Below are 21,619 nucleotides of genomic sequence, written 5' to 3' on the forward strand. Positions count from 1 at the left end.
AGCAGTTACAGATATGAGACAGACCATTTACCACCGATAGGGATGCATAAAATTATAAGCTTTTATTTAATTATGCAAAAAAAAGTTGCTGAAACTGCTTAGCTGGAATTTGGCACAGTGGTGACAATTGATGGCACAGTGGCTGCGTTTGATGGCATGGCACAGTGGCTGCGTTTGATGGCATGGCACAGTGACTGCATTTGATGGCATGGCACAGTGGTGACAATTGATGGCACAGTGGCTGCATTTGATGGGCACAGTGAGGCTGCAATTTTTTTCTTTTTCCTATGAGCTCTCCCAAAAATTTTGAGCACCAGCCGCCATTTATCTAAATCTACCACTCCCCTCCCGTCCAGACTGACTCATGCCCAAAGGTGCCACCTGTGCTTTTTCATCCAGAGTGGGGGGGGGAGGCACTCTAATACAGTATACAGTTGCTGGCCAGATCACCGGGTGAAAATAGAGAGGAAAATAATTACAAAAGAAAATGAATGCAGCCACCACATCTAAGGATTGGTAAACTGAAATATATTACATTTTTGGTTTTGGATTGATTACCGTTTTAAAACTACTGTAGGCAGCATACGGTCTGGTTATATACAACACTGCTTTTGTAGTGTACAGTCCACCATTAGAGAAAACCCAACTTGGTTCTCCTGTTGGCTTAATCCAAAATTTCAGATTCCAATGCTGTAAACACATGTTGTCTCTGCTAGGTCCCAATACTCATGTCCCTTATAATAGATATGTCTCAAATATCAAACCATAGGGCCCAGTGTAATTAAGGAGTGGCTAGATCAATTAAGTACTAGTTATATAATTGGATCTCATGGGGGCTTTTTAGTATCAGCGATTTCTGGCTATAAATATCATGTGTCAGGTCGTTCTTACGTATAATCTATTGGTATAGACTCCATTGTGGACAGGATTACAGTAACAGCGTTGCAGTTCTGGATACAGTGGAACCTCGGCTTGCGAGTAACGCGGTTAACGAGCGTTTCGCAATACGAGCACTGTATTTAAAAAAAATCGGTTTGCGAATGTTGCCTCGCAAAATGAGTAGGATTCAGACCAAAGCGGTGTGCAGTACTGCGTTTGGCCTGAAGTGGGGGGGGCCGGAGCTGAGCGACGCCATTCGGAAATGCACAGAAAGGCCAGAGGACAGCACAGCAGACCTCGGCAAACCTCGGAAAGGCTCGGGAACAAAGTCTTTCCAAGGTTTGCCGAGGTGTCCTCTGGCCTTTCCGTCCGTTTCCGAGGCTCTCCGGCGCCCCCCACCTCTGGCCGCATGAGGTATTGAATGCCATTGAAGTCAACGCGAAACCAATTTTTTTTTTTCGATTGACTTCAATGGGGAAACTCGCTTTAATATGCAAGTACTTTGGATTATGAGCATGGAACGGATTATGCTCGTAATCCGAGGTTCCACTGTACTTGAAATGTTATAGTCAAAACTGCAAGAGGCTGGCCCACTTGCACTCAGATGCTCATAAAAAATGTAAAGCCTGGTTTTAACCGAAACCTTTTCATATGTTTTGGATGAAACAGGTAAGGCCACTTCTGTTGGGATTGCAAAGTCGCATGACAAGTCATACCCCATGATTTCCAATGAGTACCGTTCCTATCTTCAAAGTAGTCCCTGATGTGACTTGAGGTTCATAGACCTCAAGAGTACATAGGCAATGTCACTTGACTTTCAGGTCATACATGTGTGAAAGGGGCCTAAGGGTTATTGCTTCTGTCAGGCTTTTATTGATGTCTGTGTTATTATTATTGAGCTATTATATTAAATACTATCAGGGACAACTGGGACACACACTGAAGCTCATTTTAGAGTGAAGGGTTGAAACTTCTGACAATGGTTTTACCATAGCTTCCAACTATTCCTGATTTTGAGGGACTGTCCCTGATTTGGAGCAATGTCCCTCTGTCCCTCATTCCTCCTAATTTGTCCCTCATTTTGGTCTGATCTATATAGTTGTATATAAAATGCACTATTTATCTTTCATAAACCTTTGATCAAAATCTTAAATTGCTGCATTTGTAAATTTGAAAAGCCACTATAAAGAAATAGTAGTGGTAAAAAAAAGCCCTTGTGGGTTTAACTAATCTGTTTTTGTGGGTTAATTCACTTTTAAGAGGGCATGGCAGGGGGCGTGTCCTATGCCTACATACTTTTGCTAGTAGGTGTCCCTCATTCTCATCTCAAAAAGTTGGGCGGTATGGTTTTCCTATATTACACATATATCAGTACTAAATGTATACTTATATTATCCTAAATTATTCTCAAAAGTGATACGTACAAGTGTAATAAATTAACACATCTCAATTAAACTATTTACAATATTAAAGTGTGACTCAAATACTGATGAAGGCACTGTTGGGCTCACTTATTTGTAAGAAATCAATTGATTTTGGTAAGCTCCCTTCCATATATGAGATCATTGATCACAGTGGTGAAGATTTTTTTTGTTTTGGGAATAAATTGTAGATTTTTTTGGACACTTAGGCCCTGTACACACGATCGGACAAAACCGATGAAAACGGACTGAAGTTCAGTTTCATCGGTCCAAACCGACCGTGTGTGGGCCCCATCGGTCAGTTATCCTTCAGTTCAAAAATTTAGAACTTGCTTTAAAATTCAGCCTATGGACGCCTAACCGATAGGTCAAAACCGATGGTTAGTATGCAAAAGCATCGGTTCAAAACCCGGGCATGCTCAGAATCAAGTGGATGCATGCTTGGAAGCATTGAACTTAATTTTTCTCTGCACGTCGTTGTGTTTTACGTCACCAAGTTGGACTCGATCGTTTTTTTAACTGATGGTGTGTAGGCACATCAGACCATCAGTCTGCTTCATTGGTTAACCGATGAAAACGGTCCTTCGGATGGACCGACCGTGTGTACGCAGTTTGATTCACAAAGACTTTAATATTGGATATAGTTTATTTGATGTATTTCCATTGATAACACTTGTACATATCACTTTTGAGAACAATTTAGCATTGTGTAAGTGTACACTAACCACTGGTAATTGTATAATATGATTGTATGACACTAGGGGGTGTTTATTTCCCAGCAGCTGTATATATAGAGAGAGGGGGGGATGAGGTTGAGGTTTGTAAAGGGTTAATGATGGTTTTACTGCTGTCTGTGACTTCATGTCCCTGAGACAATAGAAATCCCCATCACAGGGCTTCATAGGGACAGGAAGCAGGGGAAATCTCCCTAATGGAGACACAGACAGAAATTAAAACACAAGAAGAATTTAAACTCTTATGCCACGTACACACGTCGGAATTCCGATGAAGCTGACTTCCATCAGTCTTGCCTACACACTGTCAGACTAAATTCCGACCGTCCAAAACGCGGTGACGTACAACACTACGACGAGCCGAGAAAAATTAAGTTCAATGCTTCCAAGCATGCGTCGACTTAAATTCTGAGCATGCATGGATTTTTCTCCGATTTAAAACATGTTCTATTTTTTTACCAAGTCCAATGTGGCCCACACACGATCGGAATTTCCAATGAAACAAGTCCATCTGACTTTTTCCATCGGGAAAAACTAAAAAAAAAAAAAATGCAAAAATGAATGAAAAGAATACAGAAAAAGTGAAATAAGGGTGATTTTTCAACTTGAGTTATATAATAATCTTTTTGCTTTAGCAAGCATTTTCTTCATTTTAAATGAGTAAAACAGATGTTTATAGCCCTAAGTCTCTTGCTGAAAATCAGTTACCTTATATGGTTCTTCAAATATATCCAAGTCCAGCAAACTATTTATATAACCCTCCAATAGAGCTCGATGCCCGCAAGAGAATTGTGTACACAAAGGAAAAATCCTTGTAAACTGTGTCTCCTGCCTGGGCTTAACACTTTTATTTGTGATGTGCAGAGAAGCCAGCCATCCGTCTCCCTCACCTAAGCAATATCACACGCCATTGTCTCCTTAGCTGGGGTCACTGGTCATTGTGACTGTCACATTAGTTAGATAGGACCCGTATCATTAAATGGGAGCATTGACATATTACCTACATAAGGTACCACTAAATCCCACAAGGTTGGACTCAGGGACAGAGCTACAGAATGTATTTAGTGTCAACAGTTTGCACAGTGCTTTACATAGTAAATGGAGACAGTACAGCTATTGTGCAGCTACAATACATTTCAATTAAATACAAGAAGTTTCAGAGGGCCCTGTTCAAATGATCTTACAATCTAAAATATTGTTTTTACATTTTTTATATTTTTTTAATTTTTATTAGTAGTGTGCAGAATTACATACAAAAAGCCATAATACTGTATATATCAAAGCAATATTAACGCTTAAAAAAAGACTATTCTTTCCAACATTTTGAAAGTCAATATAAATGTCTTAGCACCCATTCATAAGAACCATCTATACTTAAATCGGTGTTTCGCCCCAAAAAATAATAATTAAAAGCCTGCAGCTGCTGGCTTTTAATAATAGGACACTTACCTGTCCTGGAGTCCAGCGATGTCGGCACCCCGAAGCTGATGTTTCCATCAGCTGTCGGGTGCTGTCGCCGCCATTGCGTATGCACGAGGAATGCTTCTCTCTCCTACTGGCCCAGCGGCTGGGGGAGGAGGAGGTAGCCCCGCGGTGACGTCATGGGCCACAGCACGGACTTCCAGAAGTGGGAAAAGATACCTGTCAAAAACAGCAATCCTGTCCCCCCCCTCCCCCTCAAAAGGTGCCAACTGTGGCACCGGAGGGGCAGAGGAGACAAATGAGCGGAATTTCCACTTTTGGGTGGAACTCCGCTTTAAATTACCATTGCTTCATTTAAGCAAGAATATGTTCAACTGTTCAAAACAAAAGAAAAAAAATACAGACCAAAGAAAGAAAAAGAAAAAAGAGGAAGAAGAAATTTTCATACACACATCTGTCCATCTCTTCAACAGTCTGTCTGGGGAGCCATCACCCCAAACCAAAGCCACATCACACAGTAGAAACTGTTTATAAGAAAGGTCCCAAAGCACCAGAGCCCAAGACGTCCATCCAAGGAGACCATACAGGCAGGTGCTTAGATTGGCATTCATGTATGCTTGCCGTTAATTCCTCCATTGTCTTAAAGTGGTTCAGCGCAACTATCCATTCTTTAATTGTAGGAGTAACGTCAGTATTCCAGTATCTAGGTATAAGTATTTACGCTGCAGGAAGGAGAAAGTAAAACAGCTAAAAGTCTCCCCCTTAGAGCCAGGGTATATAGACAAATAAGCCATTTCAGGAGAATTCTGATATGGAGTGCCAATAACTAAAGAGCAAATTTGGAAGACATTCTCCCAAAATGTTGTAATCCGAGGGCAAGTCCACCATATGTGGATCATTGTGCCTTTATCCCCTCCTCAGCACCAGCACTTTTCAGGATAGTTTCTAAAAATCTAAAATATTGTAATTCGATCTTGAATGAATGAATGAATGAAAAACTTATATAGCGCGGCACATGCGAACTGAATCGCCTCTGGGATTTGGATCAAGTTTTACTTGAACCCCTGTAATCCACTTCTATTTATATTCTGCCTTGGTTGTTCCATTGGTGTATTTTCTGCTTCTTTACCAAAACTGCTATAGATTAAATTATTTAAATGGTGTAAGTGTACGTATAGCCAAGAAAAGGGAACGGTCTACCTCAGTAAATTTTTGTGCTATCTGTATCCATTTGAAAAGGTTTCCCTTCACTTCCTGTCGCAAGCATGCAATAGGAATCTCTACAAAATGAAGGTCCTTGCTTTCTTAGGGCCAGTTCAGACCAGAACTCAGTGCAGGAAAGGTGTGCTTCGTGTGTTTCCTGCATCACGTTCAAAATGTAACCCCTTTGTGATCTGCTGCGGATGCCAACGGCGCCCCAAATGCAGACCGCAAACACAGTGCATTGGCGAGCACCAGATTGTGAGGTGCTGCACTGCGATTTGGTGTGGTGTGTTTTTCTATAGTAGTACATGCACTACATTTTGTGCAAACCGGTGACATTTTGGCACAGTCAAATGAATGGCCTGAAAATTGCACTACTGGGAATCCACAGGAATCACACGTAAATGAACACTGCATTTCTGTGCGATTCTGGTGTAAACCGGACTTTGGAGAGATGTTTCCATTGGAGCATTTCCCCAATACTTTTTTTCTGGTGAAAACTGTAATCCCCATCACTTTCTGTCTCAGTAAGGCCCAGTACACACGATCAGTCCAAACCGATGAAAACGGACTGAAGTTCAGTTTCATAGGTTCACCGATGAAGCAGACTGATGGTCTGATGTGCCTACCTGGATCAACTGTGGGTATGGAGTTGGGTGTATAGGATTGTACTGTGTTTTTTATTTTGTTTTTTGTGGTTGAACTGGATGGACTTGTGTCTTTTTTTCAACCTGACTAACTATGTAACTATGTAACTATGTACACACCATCAGTTCAAAAACCGATCGAGTCCAACACGGTGACGTAAAACACAACGACGTGCTGAGAAAAATTAAGTTCAATGCTTCCAAGCATGCGTCGACTTGATTCTCAGCATGCCCGGGTTTGGAACCGATGCTTTTGCGTACTAACCATCGGTTTTGACCTATCGGTCAGGCGTCCATCGGTCCAATTTTAAAGCAAGTTCTCTGTTTCTGGACTGAAGGACTACAGACTGATGGAGCGTACACACAGTCGGTTTGGACCTATGAAACTGAACTTCAGTCTGTTTTCATCGGTTTGGACCGACCGCGTGTACGCGGCCTAACAGTCATCTCTAGGACAACTAGAGGGGCAAATCTCCCGAGTGGGACACAGCAATAAAAAGGACAGGAGTCATAGTCGTTCCCAAACTATCCAGAATTAAAACAAGTTTTGGCTATACAAACTCTTTAATTCAGCCATCTACATGAGTGTTTATTCCAAGAGTTTTTGCTCAAATCTATCTTTTTTTTTAGAGTGAGGCTTTTACTATCTGTAATGCCACGTACACATGATCGGATTTTCTGTCGGAAAAACCTTGGATGGTTTTTCTGATGGAATTCGGCTCATACACACGGTCACACAAAAGTTCTCTGAACATTCGTCCGTCAAGAACGCAGTGACGTACAACACTACGACGAGCCGAGAAAATAAAGTTCAATGCTTCCGAGCATTGTTTCTGAGCATGTGTCAGAATTTTGCGCGTCCGAATTGCTACAGTTGATCGGATTTTCCGATAGGAATTTGTTCCGTCGGAAAATTTGAGAACCAGCTCTCAATCTTTTGTTGGCGGAAATTCCGACAGCAAAAGTTCGATGGAGCATACACACGGTCGGAATTTCAGTTCAAAAGCTCACATCGGACTTTTGCTGTCGGAATTTTCGATCATGTGTACGGGGCATTAATCCGTGCTGTCATTCTAGAGAGCACAATTTGTATCTCACCGACACCCTGTCACATTCTGACACTGGTTGTCATTAGGACAGGAAGTAAGGAGAAGCCTTCCCAATGGGAACACAAACAGCCATTTGGGTCTAAAATGAGACCCATTAAATTCACAGTTGGTTGCCCTATTGCCTTGGAAAAATATATTGACATCTAACAACATATGGTAATAAAAAAAGTTCAAGAACTTTATAAATGATGTGGTGTTTTTTTCACATAGATTATTTATATATATATATATATATATATATATATATATATATATATATATATATATATATATATATATATACACATGTATATATATATATATATACACTATGTACTGAACACACATTTATTTTACTTTTTGAAATTTATTATGAGACCACAAGGTGGCGGTATTCCTCTCAGGCTGGCTTTAGAAATAGTCATTAGTGCATTTTTCATTTAAATAAAAGTAACATGAACATTTTAGCTCCAAGGATTTAATGTACTTTAATACCATTATGACATCAAACAAAATGTTAATTTCCTCTTTGAACGGATAATATCGGCACACGAACCATTACAGCCATATAAGGAAATAACATGCTTTAATCAAGGCTTTTAAAGCTTTTGCATCACTTTTTTAATAAAGGTTGACAGATTCTGAGACTACTTTATTACTGTAGATAATGTAATTAGATGAAGTGGCTTTTACCTATGCTACAAGTGTCAGTTACTTCATATGTGCCTACTTAGTGATTTATTTTTTTAAAGCTTATTTTTAAATGTTAAAAGGCTTATTCTTTGATGTTCTATGAACTGCTAATGTGGCAGTTGTGTTATTAAAGTTAATCTGCTTATATAAGGCCTAGTCACACATAACATCAGTGTGATTGGGCTGTGATAGAAAACAAACATTACCTGTATGTACTGAAAGATAGTTGCAGAACAGTGCAAAATTTCAACATCACTGCCCCGGAACCAGCATACGACACTCTAGCTTCGTACACACGACCGGTTTTCTCTGCAAAAACCAGGAAGAAAACTGCTTCTTGCCGAGATTCCCGTTCATGTGTACGAGGCATTCAGGTTTCTCGTCTGGAAATCTGGCCAGAATCTCGACGAGAAAAAAAGAGAACCTGCTCTCTTTTTTTTTTGTCGTCGAGATTCTTGTCGGCCTGTTTCCCGACGAGAAACCCGAGAGTGTGTATACTTACCTGTCGCGGTAGAAACCGGCAATGCTCAAAATGACTTACACGGCATAGGTAGGGTGAAGCAAGATGGCGGCGGCGGCATCGAATGTGACGAGCGCATGCTTGTCGTACGCGATGACATCACTGCGTTCTTTCCTTTGAAGAGAACCGCGGTTCTTTTGAAACGAAAAGACTGTACACTCGGGCGGCAAGAGTTTCTTGCCAAGAATCTCGTCAGGGAAAACGACAGGTTTTTCCTGTTGAGATTCTCGGTTGTATGTACGAGGCCTCAGCCTTATTTCTGGTGTGCCCAAATTCACGGAAAGTTAGAATAAATATAGACTGCGGGTAGTTATATTAGTAGTGTTCTAGAATGCATTTAAAGATTTCTGAATGCACACATTAGTTCTTTTTATAGTTCCATAGTTAGCCAACTTAAAGCTGAAAACACCAACTCACTCATACAATTAATGTAGGATTTTCCAACACTGGGGTTGATTTACTAAAGAGAAATATGATGTCCTCAATTAAAGGGAAGTTGTACTTTGCAGGGAAATTTTTCTTGCAGAATTTGGTGAAAGTTCACTTTGCAAATAATATCCTATCACATGCAAGGAAGGTAAAAAAAATACAAATTTTGTTGGAACATGTTTGAATGATGCAAAGTGTGGCTTCCCTTACAAATTGAACAGTCTTTTTGCTTTTAGTACTTCAACTCCCTTCTGCACAGGAGACAATGGTCACTAGGACAAATAATAAGAATGAATGTCCCCAGCAGGATCATATACAGCAATAAAATCAATTTTATAACCCTTCCAAATTCTTTCCAAAATACTGTATTTTGAAACGTTTTAGCTCCACATACTCTTTAATAACACCAACATACACAATCTGATATTTGACTCAATACTGCTACATAAAGGCTCTCATAGTACAGCTATTCATTATTTGCTAATGGGTAGTCACTGACCACTGTTAGTGCTTTCACAGTGTTTCCCAAAAGTATAACTAAAGGCAAAACTTATTTTTTTAAGTTTTGGATAGAGTCAAGGTGGATTAAAATGCCTGTCAGTCTTTATTTCTGGCTGTGCCCCTGTTAGGGAGACCCCCCTCTCTATTTGTCCTGGTTAACATTATCATTAACCTCCCTGGCGGTATGATTCTGTCTGAAATTACGTACCAAAAGCGGTACAATTATTTTGCAAGGAAATTTGGCGTTTTATACTGTAGGCCTGTAATTTTTAGAAATAACTCACTTAAATCTGACCAAGCAAGAGTCTTGTAGGCATCCCGGGTATGATTTTTTTTTTAAAACAAAATTATAAATTATAATATAATAAATAATTATAAATAATTATAACAAATAATAATATAATTATAATAAAAATTATTCAATAATGTAATCAACTCAAAATCACTGAAATTTGCTCAGTTGCAGAATTGTTGCTGTCATTTTTTTTTTTTTATGACGAATTTCCCCACAAATCGCTATCGCACATTTCTGCAAGTGATTGTAATTTATTATCGCTGTTTTCTAGCTGATCTAAAACCATTTTTGACATAAAGGGACACTTTTGGACAATCTACAGTTTTTAGGCAGAAAGAATTTTTTTTATTATATAAAAGTACATGTAGGGTACTGGGCAGACCACTAGGGACAAGGGGGGTGTGTATTTTTTACATACAGTACTGTAATCTATAAGATTACAGTATACTGTATGTAATGTGTTTGTTTACTTTTTTGAATTTGGCGCCGTTCTCCGCTCCCGTGCGTCGTAACGTCGCAGGGAACGGAGATCGGCGGCACACGGGGAGACTGTGAATCGAGCGAGGAGGTCCCGCTCGCTCACACAACGGGGTGGCATCGCTGGATCCAGGGACAAGGTAAGTAACTTGCCTGTGGATCCAGCGAAAAGTAAGCCGCGCCGCTGCACACTCTGCACGTCCAGCCCGAGCGTGACTCGGGGTTACCGATCCTAACATGAAAAATCAACCCCGAGTCACGCTCGGGTTTACCGCCAGGGAGGTTAAAAGTAAGAGTAAAAAAAATTGACTTTTTCCATCAGATTTTACGATCGTGTGTAGCCCCATCAGAGTTTTTTCATCGAAAATTCCGATGAATTGCATCGGAGTTTAGATATAGAACAAAAGCCTGATCGAATGTACGCGGCATAAGCCTCTGAAATGTGCTGAACTTGTGTACAGTCTTCCATTTGAGTTTACATTTGGATTAACTTGTGTCTGGATCATAATATCATGGTGTAGTGCATTCTTTATTGCAATTTTCAGCTTGCAAAGCTTAATATAAAAACAGCGTTTTGGTTAATTCAATAGCCACATTCAGTTATGGTTTCTTAACTTCGAAAGGAATTTTTAACATAATTTAAGTGTGTTTCTGTGTATTTCCTTAAATGTCTAAGGGAATTCATCTCCAATACTACATTTTGTTTTTTGGTGGAACTATAATTTAAACTACTTGTATTTCTTAGGTTAGGTGTAGTTTGTAATTGGTTTTGTTCACTGGAAGTTCCACTGCCTATTCAGGCTTGCGATTTCTTGCTACATTGGGTTTACTTTGATCTTTTCTTCAAACTTTACACCTAGTAACAAACAATATTGTAAAGTAATTTCAAGGGCAAACATGATCAAATGTAACAGTTCCTGGAGCTCACCCAGAATTCCGATCAATGCCTTCAGATGCCTGACATCTAATCTCTAACAATAAATGCAAAGACTGCCATTTAATCTTGAACACACTGGATAAAAAAGAATAGAGCTGAACAGCTCAATATTACATTTTCTGCTATTTGATGAAATATACTTTTTTCTATTTTGAGCAGAGAGACTTCAGCATTGACATTTAAGGAACTCAAATAACTTTATGCCTCAAACCAAAAATGCTGTGTCAAGGAGAATTCTCTGAACTGCTGTTCTGAGCTGAAGAAATTATTATGATAAACGATGCATTTTCGAAGAATATTTATGGCTGACTCCATAAAACTGCCATTTGCAATAATCTCCTAAAACATAATTTTTTCTTAACATTGCCTTAGTTACAAATAATTTTTGGAGGCCTTTGGTGTACATTTGTCCATATCCTAGAATAAAGAAACATAGTGATGTTAAACGAAACCCCAAAAATGCGACCCCATATATAAGCAGAATATATGAAGTGTTTTGGATAAGGCCACTCTCCTTTTCATTGGATATCCACTGGAAAATAGAAAGCTGTCTTTTAAAACAACCTCCATGACTACAGCTGTAATTCATAAATCTTTTTATGTGCAGTGATATTCAATATTCTATAGAAAACCTCAGATCTATCCACTCTCTTCACTGTCTCTCAATGGCACCAAGTCTTTACACTTATTTATAACGTGACAAAACTGTATCAATCATTGGGAAATGTTCCAAAAAAATTTCGGGAGAAAAAAAATCCAAATACTGTTAGAAATTACTGGTATACTGACTTCATTTACGCCAATCCTAGCAATTCTACATCTAAGAATCAGAAAAAATATTCTACACATATACTCATATCTGTTACCCATTTACTCTCGGCTGCCAGAATCACAATTACGAGATATTAGAAATAACCGTTAGCACTGACTGTTGATTTGGTAAAAACCCACTATGTGTATGAAAAGTTATTAGGTATGAGATGTGACAGTTACCCTACCTTGGAAAAATACCATGAAAATATTGGATTTGGTGAATCAGGCAGGCTAATACTCTAAGGCCCCGTACACACGGCCGAGGAACTCGACGTGCCAAACACATCGAGTTCCTCGGCCAGTTCAGTCCTGGAGCCGCCGAGGACCTCGGCGGGCCGAGTTCTCCCATAGAACAACGAGGAAATAGAGAACATGTTCTCTATTTCCTCGCCGAGGTCCTCGTCGGCTTCCTCGGCCGAAAGTGTACACACGGCCGGGTTTCTCGGCAGAATTCAGCCAGAAACTCGGTCGGAAGCTGAATTCTGCCGAGGAAACTGGTCGTGTGTACGGGGCCTAAGGCCTCGTACACACTACCAAGTTTCTCAGCAAAAACCAGCAAGAAGCTTGCTGGGTTTTTTTTTTGCCGAGGAAACCGGTCGTGTGTACACTTTTCGACAAGGAAACCATCGAGGATCTCGTCGGGCCAAAAAGAAAGCATGTCTTCTTTTTCCTCGATGAGAATGGGAAAATTTGGCTCGCCAAGATCCTCGGCGGCTTCACAAGGAACTCGACGAGCAAAACGATGTGTTTCGCCCGTCGAGTTCCTCGGACGTGTGTACGAGACCTGACAATGCCCTATACTGTTGTTATGAGCTGGTCCTTTGTTGACCCTGTATTCCTAGGGTCCCTGTGTGCTGTACCTCCTTGACTTTTTTCTTTGTGTTCAGCCTTATAGGTGATGTTTGTACTCACTATACAAAACTTATTAAAAATATGATAATCAAAAAAAAAAAAAATCTTTAGAAAATCATTAGCTGATTGTTGACATAGATTTATCAAACATGGCTTTTATATTGCACCGTTCTTCTCTGCTTTGATTTCCTCAGTATGAGGATATTTTACAGCAGCAGTCATACCACTGCTTTAAAATATTATTGAAGCACTATTAAAATAAATAAGTTTAAAAGACCAGAAATAGAGAATGGTCATGTGACCTATCAAAGTTATGTAATTAGCCTCTCCTCCTATCACATTCTTTCTGCTGCTCTACCCCATGCTCTACATTTTAAATAATGGACTGTAGAATGCATGATTAGCAACATTCACTCTCATTCTAAATGTCCGTCAAAGTAGTGATTTGTGTTCTGAAATCCTAAAAGATTTAAAATATCTGTGAGATCTACAGAACATTCATGACTTGCAAGTAACTTTGTAAGTCACTAGCATTTTTACCTCGAATTACATTTTTACGGGTAATATGCAAAAAATTATGATCATGCTCTTGTGTGGCAAGATTTGCATATTTTTTTGAGTATGGGGTATTATTATATGGTTGACAACCAGGGACAGATCTAGTGTCCCAAAAGCGGTCTTCTCTCTTATAAGGATGTGTTGAATAAATGCATACATTTTTCTCTGCAGAATTTGTTGCTCTATTTTAATCCACTGTATACCATATTTGTTCTTACCATACAAATTATAATGAAAAAATAGCAAACCTACTGAACTTTTGTATGAGTCACAAAACTAACACTAAATGTAATCAAGTCTAGAAACTGGAAAAAAGGGCTGAATTATATGTGGTACTTGTGTTATTATCTTTGAGATCATGGCTAAGTATCACATTGGGAACCCTGCCAAGGTGCTAAGAGAAGATAAAAAATATGGAATAGAAACCAAACTTGTTCTTAAAGCTTTTTGGCATTAACCTTGAGAAAAACCAAAGCCGTTAAGTCAAGATAAAGGTGTTTGATGATGTAATCACATCTGAAGTAATAAAATGTCACTCTTAGGCATGCTACAAAAAACATGAACACTCTGAAACATACTAATTCTTAACCATATAAGTAAAACCGGAGCTAGAAAGTAAATACAAAGTATTTTTCCTACTAACTTATACTGATCAAGCCTCTGCACAGCTTATGTAGTTTTACAACCATGACTGTCACACTTAAAGTAAACATAATTTTTTGAAGACATAATAAAAATAATAATAGTAATTATTATCATCATCATAAATTATATAGCAAAGGGAACAGGTGGAGATTATACAGTATAATAAATTAGTGCACACAGTCAAAGCAGGAAATCAGATGTTAAATTGTTCTGGCTGGTTGAAACAGTGTTGATTCTTTTACTATATTATTAAAGTGGTTCTAAAACCTAAGCATTCCTTGCATTAAGGTAAAAAATGTTTAGGTAGCACTATCGCCCGCTCACCCTCCACCCCATACTTGGTCCTCACTCAATCCTGCGCTGTACCCATCTGTAGCATCTCTCTTCTATCACTTCCTGGTCTCACAGGCTCTGCTGAGGCAGTGGGGGCCATTGGCCTTCAGTGCTGTCAGTCAAATCCTGTGATGAGGGAGCGAGGAGAGGGGGTTGAGTCAGGCTGTCTGTGTCTATGGATGCAGGCAGCATGGCTTGGAAATGAACCTGCAGGTGTGTGCAAGCTCCTTGCTATGGGGTCACACTCAGAAGAAAAAGAGCCAGGAACGCCGATGGGGGACCAGAGAAAAGGAGGTTTTCAGGGGCTACTCTGTGCAGTTCCATTACACAGAACAGGTAAGTATATGATGTTTTTTATTAAAAAATATATATTTTACAACCACTTTAAAGTAGCAGGACAGAAGAAGCTGCTTAAATCAACTACAAAGCATTTTAAGTGTTAAAGAACAAGTCCAGTTGAATGTGACTAACTACTAACTATTGAGTACAAAATATATCCTAATTACTTATTCCGTAAATTATATTTTTTGTCATTTCAGCAATATGAAAACTGGAGACCAAACCAACCAGACAGCTTCTTTTCTGCTGGTGAAGATTGTGTTGTACTTATTTGGCATGAGGATGGGCAATGGAATGATGTGCCATGCAACTATCATCTCACATACACCTGCAAGAAGGGAACAGGTATTTATCCTACTATTTTTATATCTAAAAAGAACTGTGGCCAGGCGATGGGCATTCAAGCATTTATATGTTCTTAACAAGCAATACATACGTTTTAAAACAACCCCTCATTGACTTCTACAACAGCAGACACTCTGGAGCAATTCATCGTCTTAATGAACTAATCCTAATCTTAATAAACTAAGGCAATACACTACAATTCTTCTGGTCATAGGTTAGAACTATTGTGAAACAGTTGACCTATTATGACCTAGGTACCGACCCAGTTCATTAGCTACTACATCTTTACCACTTATTCCAATGTAGATACAAAAATACAAGGTTAATTTATCTTATCAATGTGGCTAAGGCATGCATTTCAGCAGTCTGAAAATGGGAGACTCCCCCAAAGCTCATTCTATGATTCTCAAAGATTTCTGAAATGTACAGCATGGAAAACCTTACAGCAACTCAGAAAGTTCAGATATACATGGTTCCACTGGAGTACATTGCTCTTGGGAGTAGGAGGAATTGCATAATTCTAACACGTTCCATTTTCCATTCATTTGCCACAAGTAGGACCCAGTGCCTTCCCTGTTTTTCCTGCTCTAACCCCTGTCAGTCTTATTTGCTTCTTTGATCTATTTATCTTCCCTCCTCCCTTCCTCAACCTCCTGAGTCACAATAAAGGAACTGATTTGTGTTGATATTAAGACCTTTCAGGTCGACCCTGTATATTGCCAGCTTATGTAACTGCTCCTTCTGTGCCACACAAACATGTTTCCATATTACTGCTGCCTATGGATCCTCAAATTTGTTTTGTCACTCCTTAGATTTGTTATTGCTGAAAATATTTGAATAGCGAATGATTAAAACTAAATAAGCAAATAAATAAATAAATAAACTAAGGCATACATGTGTCAGTTTTTTCCACCAGAGGGTTTAATGAAAAAACTGACCTGATTTCCCCATCCACACACTTAACGTGGATGGGGGAGTCCTCCCTGCTGAACCAGGGGAGGATAAGAGGGTAAGCAGTACTAATCGACAGGAAAAAATCCAACAGGGTGGCTGTACAGAAGCTGATCCATAGATCAATCTCTGTTTCAACCACCTTGCCCACACATTAATAAAAACTTGTCTGGTCCCTGCTGAACCAAATTTCTTGACCAGCCTAATTGTTGCTGCTTTTCATCAGCTGCAACTCTTTGAAAATGAAATGAAATCAGCAAAGGCCTGCAACTGCAAAGGAAATAATATAATTTTTTTTTTCTTCTTAAAGTTGCCTGTGGACAGCCTCCTTTGGTTGAAAATGCAAAGACTTTTGGAAAGACAAAACCACGATATGAAATAAATTCCATGATTCGATACCACTGCAAAGATGGATTTGTTCAAAGGCATATGCCAACTATACGATGCAGAGGTGATGGAAGGTGGGACCTTCCTAAAGTTACATGTCTGCAACGTAAGTATTCTCCTATTTATACATTGACATTGGGAAGATCGCTTTAATATTAAATATGAACTGAACTAATAAGGTGACATTTTCTGTTTCTAATGCCATTTTAACAATTTTCAATATGTTATGAATTAGTAGCATTTGTTGATAGTGCTACCAACATTAACAGTATTTTTGTCATATTATATTAAATAATTAACATTCCCTGCATCAAAAGGTATGACATAGTAAAGTACAAGTACACCTGAATTTTTTTTGCAGTTTATTTGGCATCATGCCTCACTGTATACAGTTTTTTAGGCAAATCATTTTGTGAATCTGTTCCAAAGTTTCTTACCTGGAGAAAAAAAGCTCAGTAGTGCAAAAAGAGGGTGGGAAGAACCCCCACAAAATCCATACAGTCTATATGGTAAAGGAGGTACAAATTAAAAGTCCATTATAGTGATGGTTGCTGCTCAGGATATTAAATCTCTTCTATACACTGTAAAAAGAAAAAGAAAACAAAGGCGCCACCATCTAAGTGTATCTATTTGTTAAATGAACACTACTGTGCTGACAACTCTGTACCAGTGCCTCTCAATTAGCAGCAGCTTTTTCTGCCTGCTGTGCAAACTTCAGTTGGCTGATGAGATCCCTATCTGATAGACAGCTCAATGGCCAGCTGACGCCTCATACTCTGCATGTGAACAATGCTGCTAATAATTGTGTGGCGGTGGTTTAGCATTGTCAGCAGGATATCAAGGTAAGAAACTTTGCAACAGATTCACAAAAATATTTTTAACTGTATACAAACATACTAAACAATTAATTAAGATTTTACATATACTTTATTGTTATTATTTGTAATATTGTTCACATATTCTTGTAATTAATTCATGTAAATAGCATGGATAGTTTTGTACATGTATTAATTACAAAAGTCACCTCTTATTTATTTTATATTTTTAGCTTCTGTATACCAAAGGACTTATTCCAAGAAATATTACTACAAATTTAGTCCACCTGAGATGAGGACTCCACTGTATACGCCCAAGCATCACCATCGTTGGAGCAGGACTTGAATATTTCAAAATTATCATCAATGGACATCCTAACTGCCAAAGTCCTGCATTACAGTGCCTTTCATTAGACTTAAACAAAAAATATCTATCTGATCTGATCCAGGACTGGACAATGGCATTCTAAAGACCACCAAGAAAAACACGAGTGATTTTTAAAGTCAAGTGTTAATTATAGGGAACTAAAGCAGCATATAAAATAAATTCCAGCCAAATAGAACATTTAGTTTATGTCACCAAGGCGAACAGATATTGTATTAATGCAAGCTTACATTAATATTTAAACAGCTTGAGCCTAGCTTGGATGTTGTTTGTAAATAAGATGATTTAAATATGTTTTCTAATCGTGTATATAAAATTTAATTAAGTAATCGAACTAAAGTCAGGCATATTTAATAAAAGCTTAAAGACTAAATCACTAATTATGCAAATAATAGTTGGCTGAGGCTGGAGAAAAAAAAAAAGAAAACTTGGTTTAAAAAGTGCCAGATGAAGATATTGTTTCCAAAGGTATATCCTTTGAACATCTGTGCCATGTAACATTTTTTGTGTTGTGGAAAAAAAAATGAAGGGAACAACATTTCCACATTATGGGGATCAAGAATTATTTGTCGACTGCAATAACAATAATGTTAATATTCATCCATGACCACTCACAAAATGGACTTGTTGGATGAATTGTTTTTCATTGTGTAAGTCTGTAGCTTTTTTTTTTTAGAATTTATACTGCTACTTCATGCAGAGTTTTTTTTTTTTGTTTTTGCTAAAAGCCACAGATGCAAACTCAGATCTGACATGGATGCACCATTTTTCTGCATCATTTTCTACATACAGCTGCATCACTTTTTTGATGCAAGTTTTTTTACAAGGACGTCATGACTGCTGCACAAATAGATACTATAAGGAACACAAACTCAGTCAGTTTTGATTTTGCATCACAGAAAGCTCTCCTTTTTTTCACAAGTGGGGGAACATTGTTCTGTGTCTTCAACACACAGCATGGTGTATTTTGAAGGTGCATTTTACAATTTTTGTAAAAAAATAAGTAAAAAAAGTAAATAATTTTGTATATATAATCATTTTCTAGTTTTTTTAATGAAATTATGAATGTTTATTGATAAACGCGGCAGCTGTGAAAAGTACAAATACAAATGTAGGAAGCCTTACTGATTTTCTTTGTTTGCTGCTTCCTTGCCGACCATAATTTTTAAGCATCAGTATGTCATCTCTTGTTTTATGAGCAAGTGGGGAATATATTTTAAATACTGTAAGTTTACAAGAAAGTAAGTTCAGGATAATTTTTCACTTGAAATAAACATGTAGTATCCATTTTGCTTCTGGGCATATCCCAAAAGGCACATGACATTTAGAAATGGCTCGCTTTCAGTAGTGGTTCAGTTAAAATCAAATGTCAACATTTTTTATAGGTTTAAGTTATTTTCTCTTTTGTTAAAAGTGTGCCACAATGTGGGCAGCCATTTTACAGTGAGCCAATGCTCATGTAAATTCAGCCTATCCATTTACTATGAACCATTGAAATTACTATATATAGACAGAAATTGCATAATAATATTATCCCATAAAATGGCTGCCTTATATGTGTGTAGGTGATTTGTGCACTTTAAAAGAGGAGAAACAAGCATTGTATTTCCTACATAAAGTATTGTGTCTGTAATGTTCACATTACTTCATTCAAGAAAAACAAATTGTGGAATCTATTGAACAAATGAACGAATGTAAAGAAAATAAACATTTCTATAAAAATACATTTGTGTGTATGTTTTAAAGTTAAAACTTTAATTAAATCTTATGCTTTGTCAAGTAAATTTATTATATGCTAATATGGTGAAATTTTTGGAACATTTACAGTTTCACACCTAGAGAATGCCAAGGCACATCTTTAGTTGCTCCTGTTCAGATGACCAAATCATTTCCTGTAATTATCCAACTGAGTTGTATATGTATAAACTGATGTTTAGATGGAAGGTAGTGACTTCATAAAATTAAAAATAGGTAGTATGGCTTCTCAGCAAACAGTACTAATAAGTTATGCCATTTAATTTAATATAATAAAAGGAGCAGCATCTTTCAGCAACCAATAAGAAACCAGCTATCATAAATCTGGTTGTGCCAAACTAATGACAGCTACAACCTTAATGGTTGCTTTAAAGGGCTGCAAATCATTTTTTAATAGTGTTTTATTTTTACATACTGCCCTAGTGTGATTGATGCATTCCTATGACTTCTGCACCTTGTGTTATTATACTTTGTACTTGACAGCAATGCACCACAGTGTTGACCTGTATGTTTTTTTTCTACTATTACAATGCACCTAATACTTTTTCTGTATTTATATTATTACTTGTATAGTATATAATGTGAACCCTTGGGTATTTGTGAAAGAAAGACTAAATCTTTGTAACTTTTATATCTGCTTTTGTTTCACCAAAGAAACTTTGTTTTGTTTGCTAGTCTATCGTTTATAGTGTTTTATTTATTCAAATTTTTTTGGAATCATTTTATAAATAGAAATATGTAATTATAGAAACAAAAATAAACCGTGAAATGTACATGTGTCTCACGCAGGTATCATGCAGATCTTAAGTAGGGTGAGAATCAAAGTGCTTCGGCACTCACAGTATGCCTTATAATTTACTGATTATCACCTAGTGGATTTTCTTCACTTTCTTGGTTCACTCATCAGTGGTTTCCCATAAGTCCCCAGTCACTGGAGCAGATGTATGAAACTATAGCGAAAAATATGTTTTCTTCTGAAAAACGGTTTAGAGCTCAGCATTTTCTTATTGCCCAGTACTGTGTTGTCCCTTTCAACTAAATTCAGTCTCTTTAAAACTTCAAAATGATGGAAGTGACTGAATTTTTAACAAATTTAGAACATAACATTTAGAACAAATGTAAGAACTGAAAGTTCCACTTCATATTGATTGTATTTATAATAATGCCATGTGGTGTAAAAAAAAAAAAAAAAAAATTGCAGATGTGGTATTACTCATTTCCCAGGTGAGAATGAGAGCTCAGTGCCTCCCTGGCTTGTTAAATTGCTTCACCTCTTGACAGTGCCACCATAATTACATATGCATATTGGTGCCATTGGTCTCTGCTCACCTACAAAGGAGGAACAATACAAGCACATATGGGTCTTTTTAAAAAATAATTTGATTTGCAAATGACTTGGCACTTGTGCAGAAGCCATAAATGCTACCTGTAATATTTGTAATATGTGTCAGTTTCCATGTTTTGCCTTTCCCAGGGCAAATGCTACATTCTTATTTGATCCTAAGAGACAAAGGGTTTAATAACATTCAACCAGAAGAGTTAAAGTGTTCGGAAAAAAATAGCCAAACACCATGGGCTATAATCATTCGACCAGAGGTGTATATTTTTTCCCTTTCTGGTCGAATATGATGTCTGTTTATGCAGTCTCTAACCCTATTGTTACCTTTATATTTGCTAATTAAAAAGAGAACAGCTAGATGAAGTGACAAGCTCATTTCACTTTTATTTTCCCATCTGTGCATTGTTTTGTCTATTAGAATATCAAGTTGTTTTCATTATTTTACTGGATTGACCAACAGAGTCGAAGAATTCAGATGAAATTCAAAGGCCTTACTCATATAAACTTCAACTTGTATCAGAGTAATGTGTATAAGACGCTTTTGTGAAACTTTCAGTAAGCATTTGCACACCATTTGCAAAGCTTTCCAAACGTTTTAAAAAGTGTTTTTGAAGGTTATAAAGAACATTTTAACTCCAGTTTTGAACTGTTAAACACATATTTTAACGAGAGTCCTGATTGCTTAAAAAAGATAATCACTTTCACTGTACTATCTTCCTTGGTGCCCTGTAACACTATCTGCAATTTTGGACAGGGCATCCCCATGACACTGAAGCAAGCAAGGAGATGTCCACTTTGATTCCAAATGCCTGTCTCTGGTCCCAGCACTTGCCCAAGGCAAAGACCAGAATGAGAA

At 37.8% G+C, this 21,619-nt stretch overlaps 1 protein-coding gene across 2 annotated transcripts in view; it reads left to right on the forward strand.

Moving 5' to 3' along the window:
* Positions 1-20,624, forward strand: part of VCAN (versican) — a 136,523-nt gene extending 115,899 nt beyond the window's left edge. For both annotated transcript variants that reach the window (XM_040341695.1, XM_040341698.1), the window contains 3 exons: positions 14,987-15,131; positions 16,393-16,575; positions 17,518-20,624. In XM_040341695.1, coding sequence (XP_040197629.1) covers positions 14,987-15,131; positions 16,393-16,575; positions 17,518-17,630 — 441 coding nt within the window. In that variant the 3' untranslated portion in view covers positions 17,631-20,624. The remainder of the gene's footprint in view (positions 1-14,986; positions 15,132-16,392; positions 16,576-17,517) is intronic.
* Positions 20,625-21,619: the final 995 nt, after the last annotated feature.

The sequence above is a fragment of the Rana temporaria genome, chromosome 1 (assembly GCF_905171775.1).
Source record: "Rana temporaria chromosome 1, aRanTem1.1, whole genome shotgun sequence".
Taxonomy (NCBI): Eukaryota; Metazoa; Chordata; class Amphibia; order Anura; family Ranidae; genus Rana; species Rana temporaria.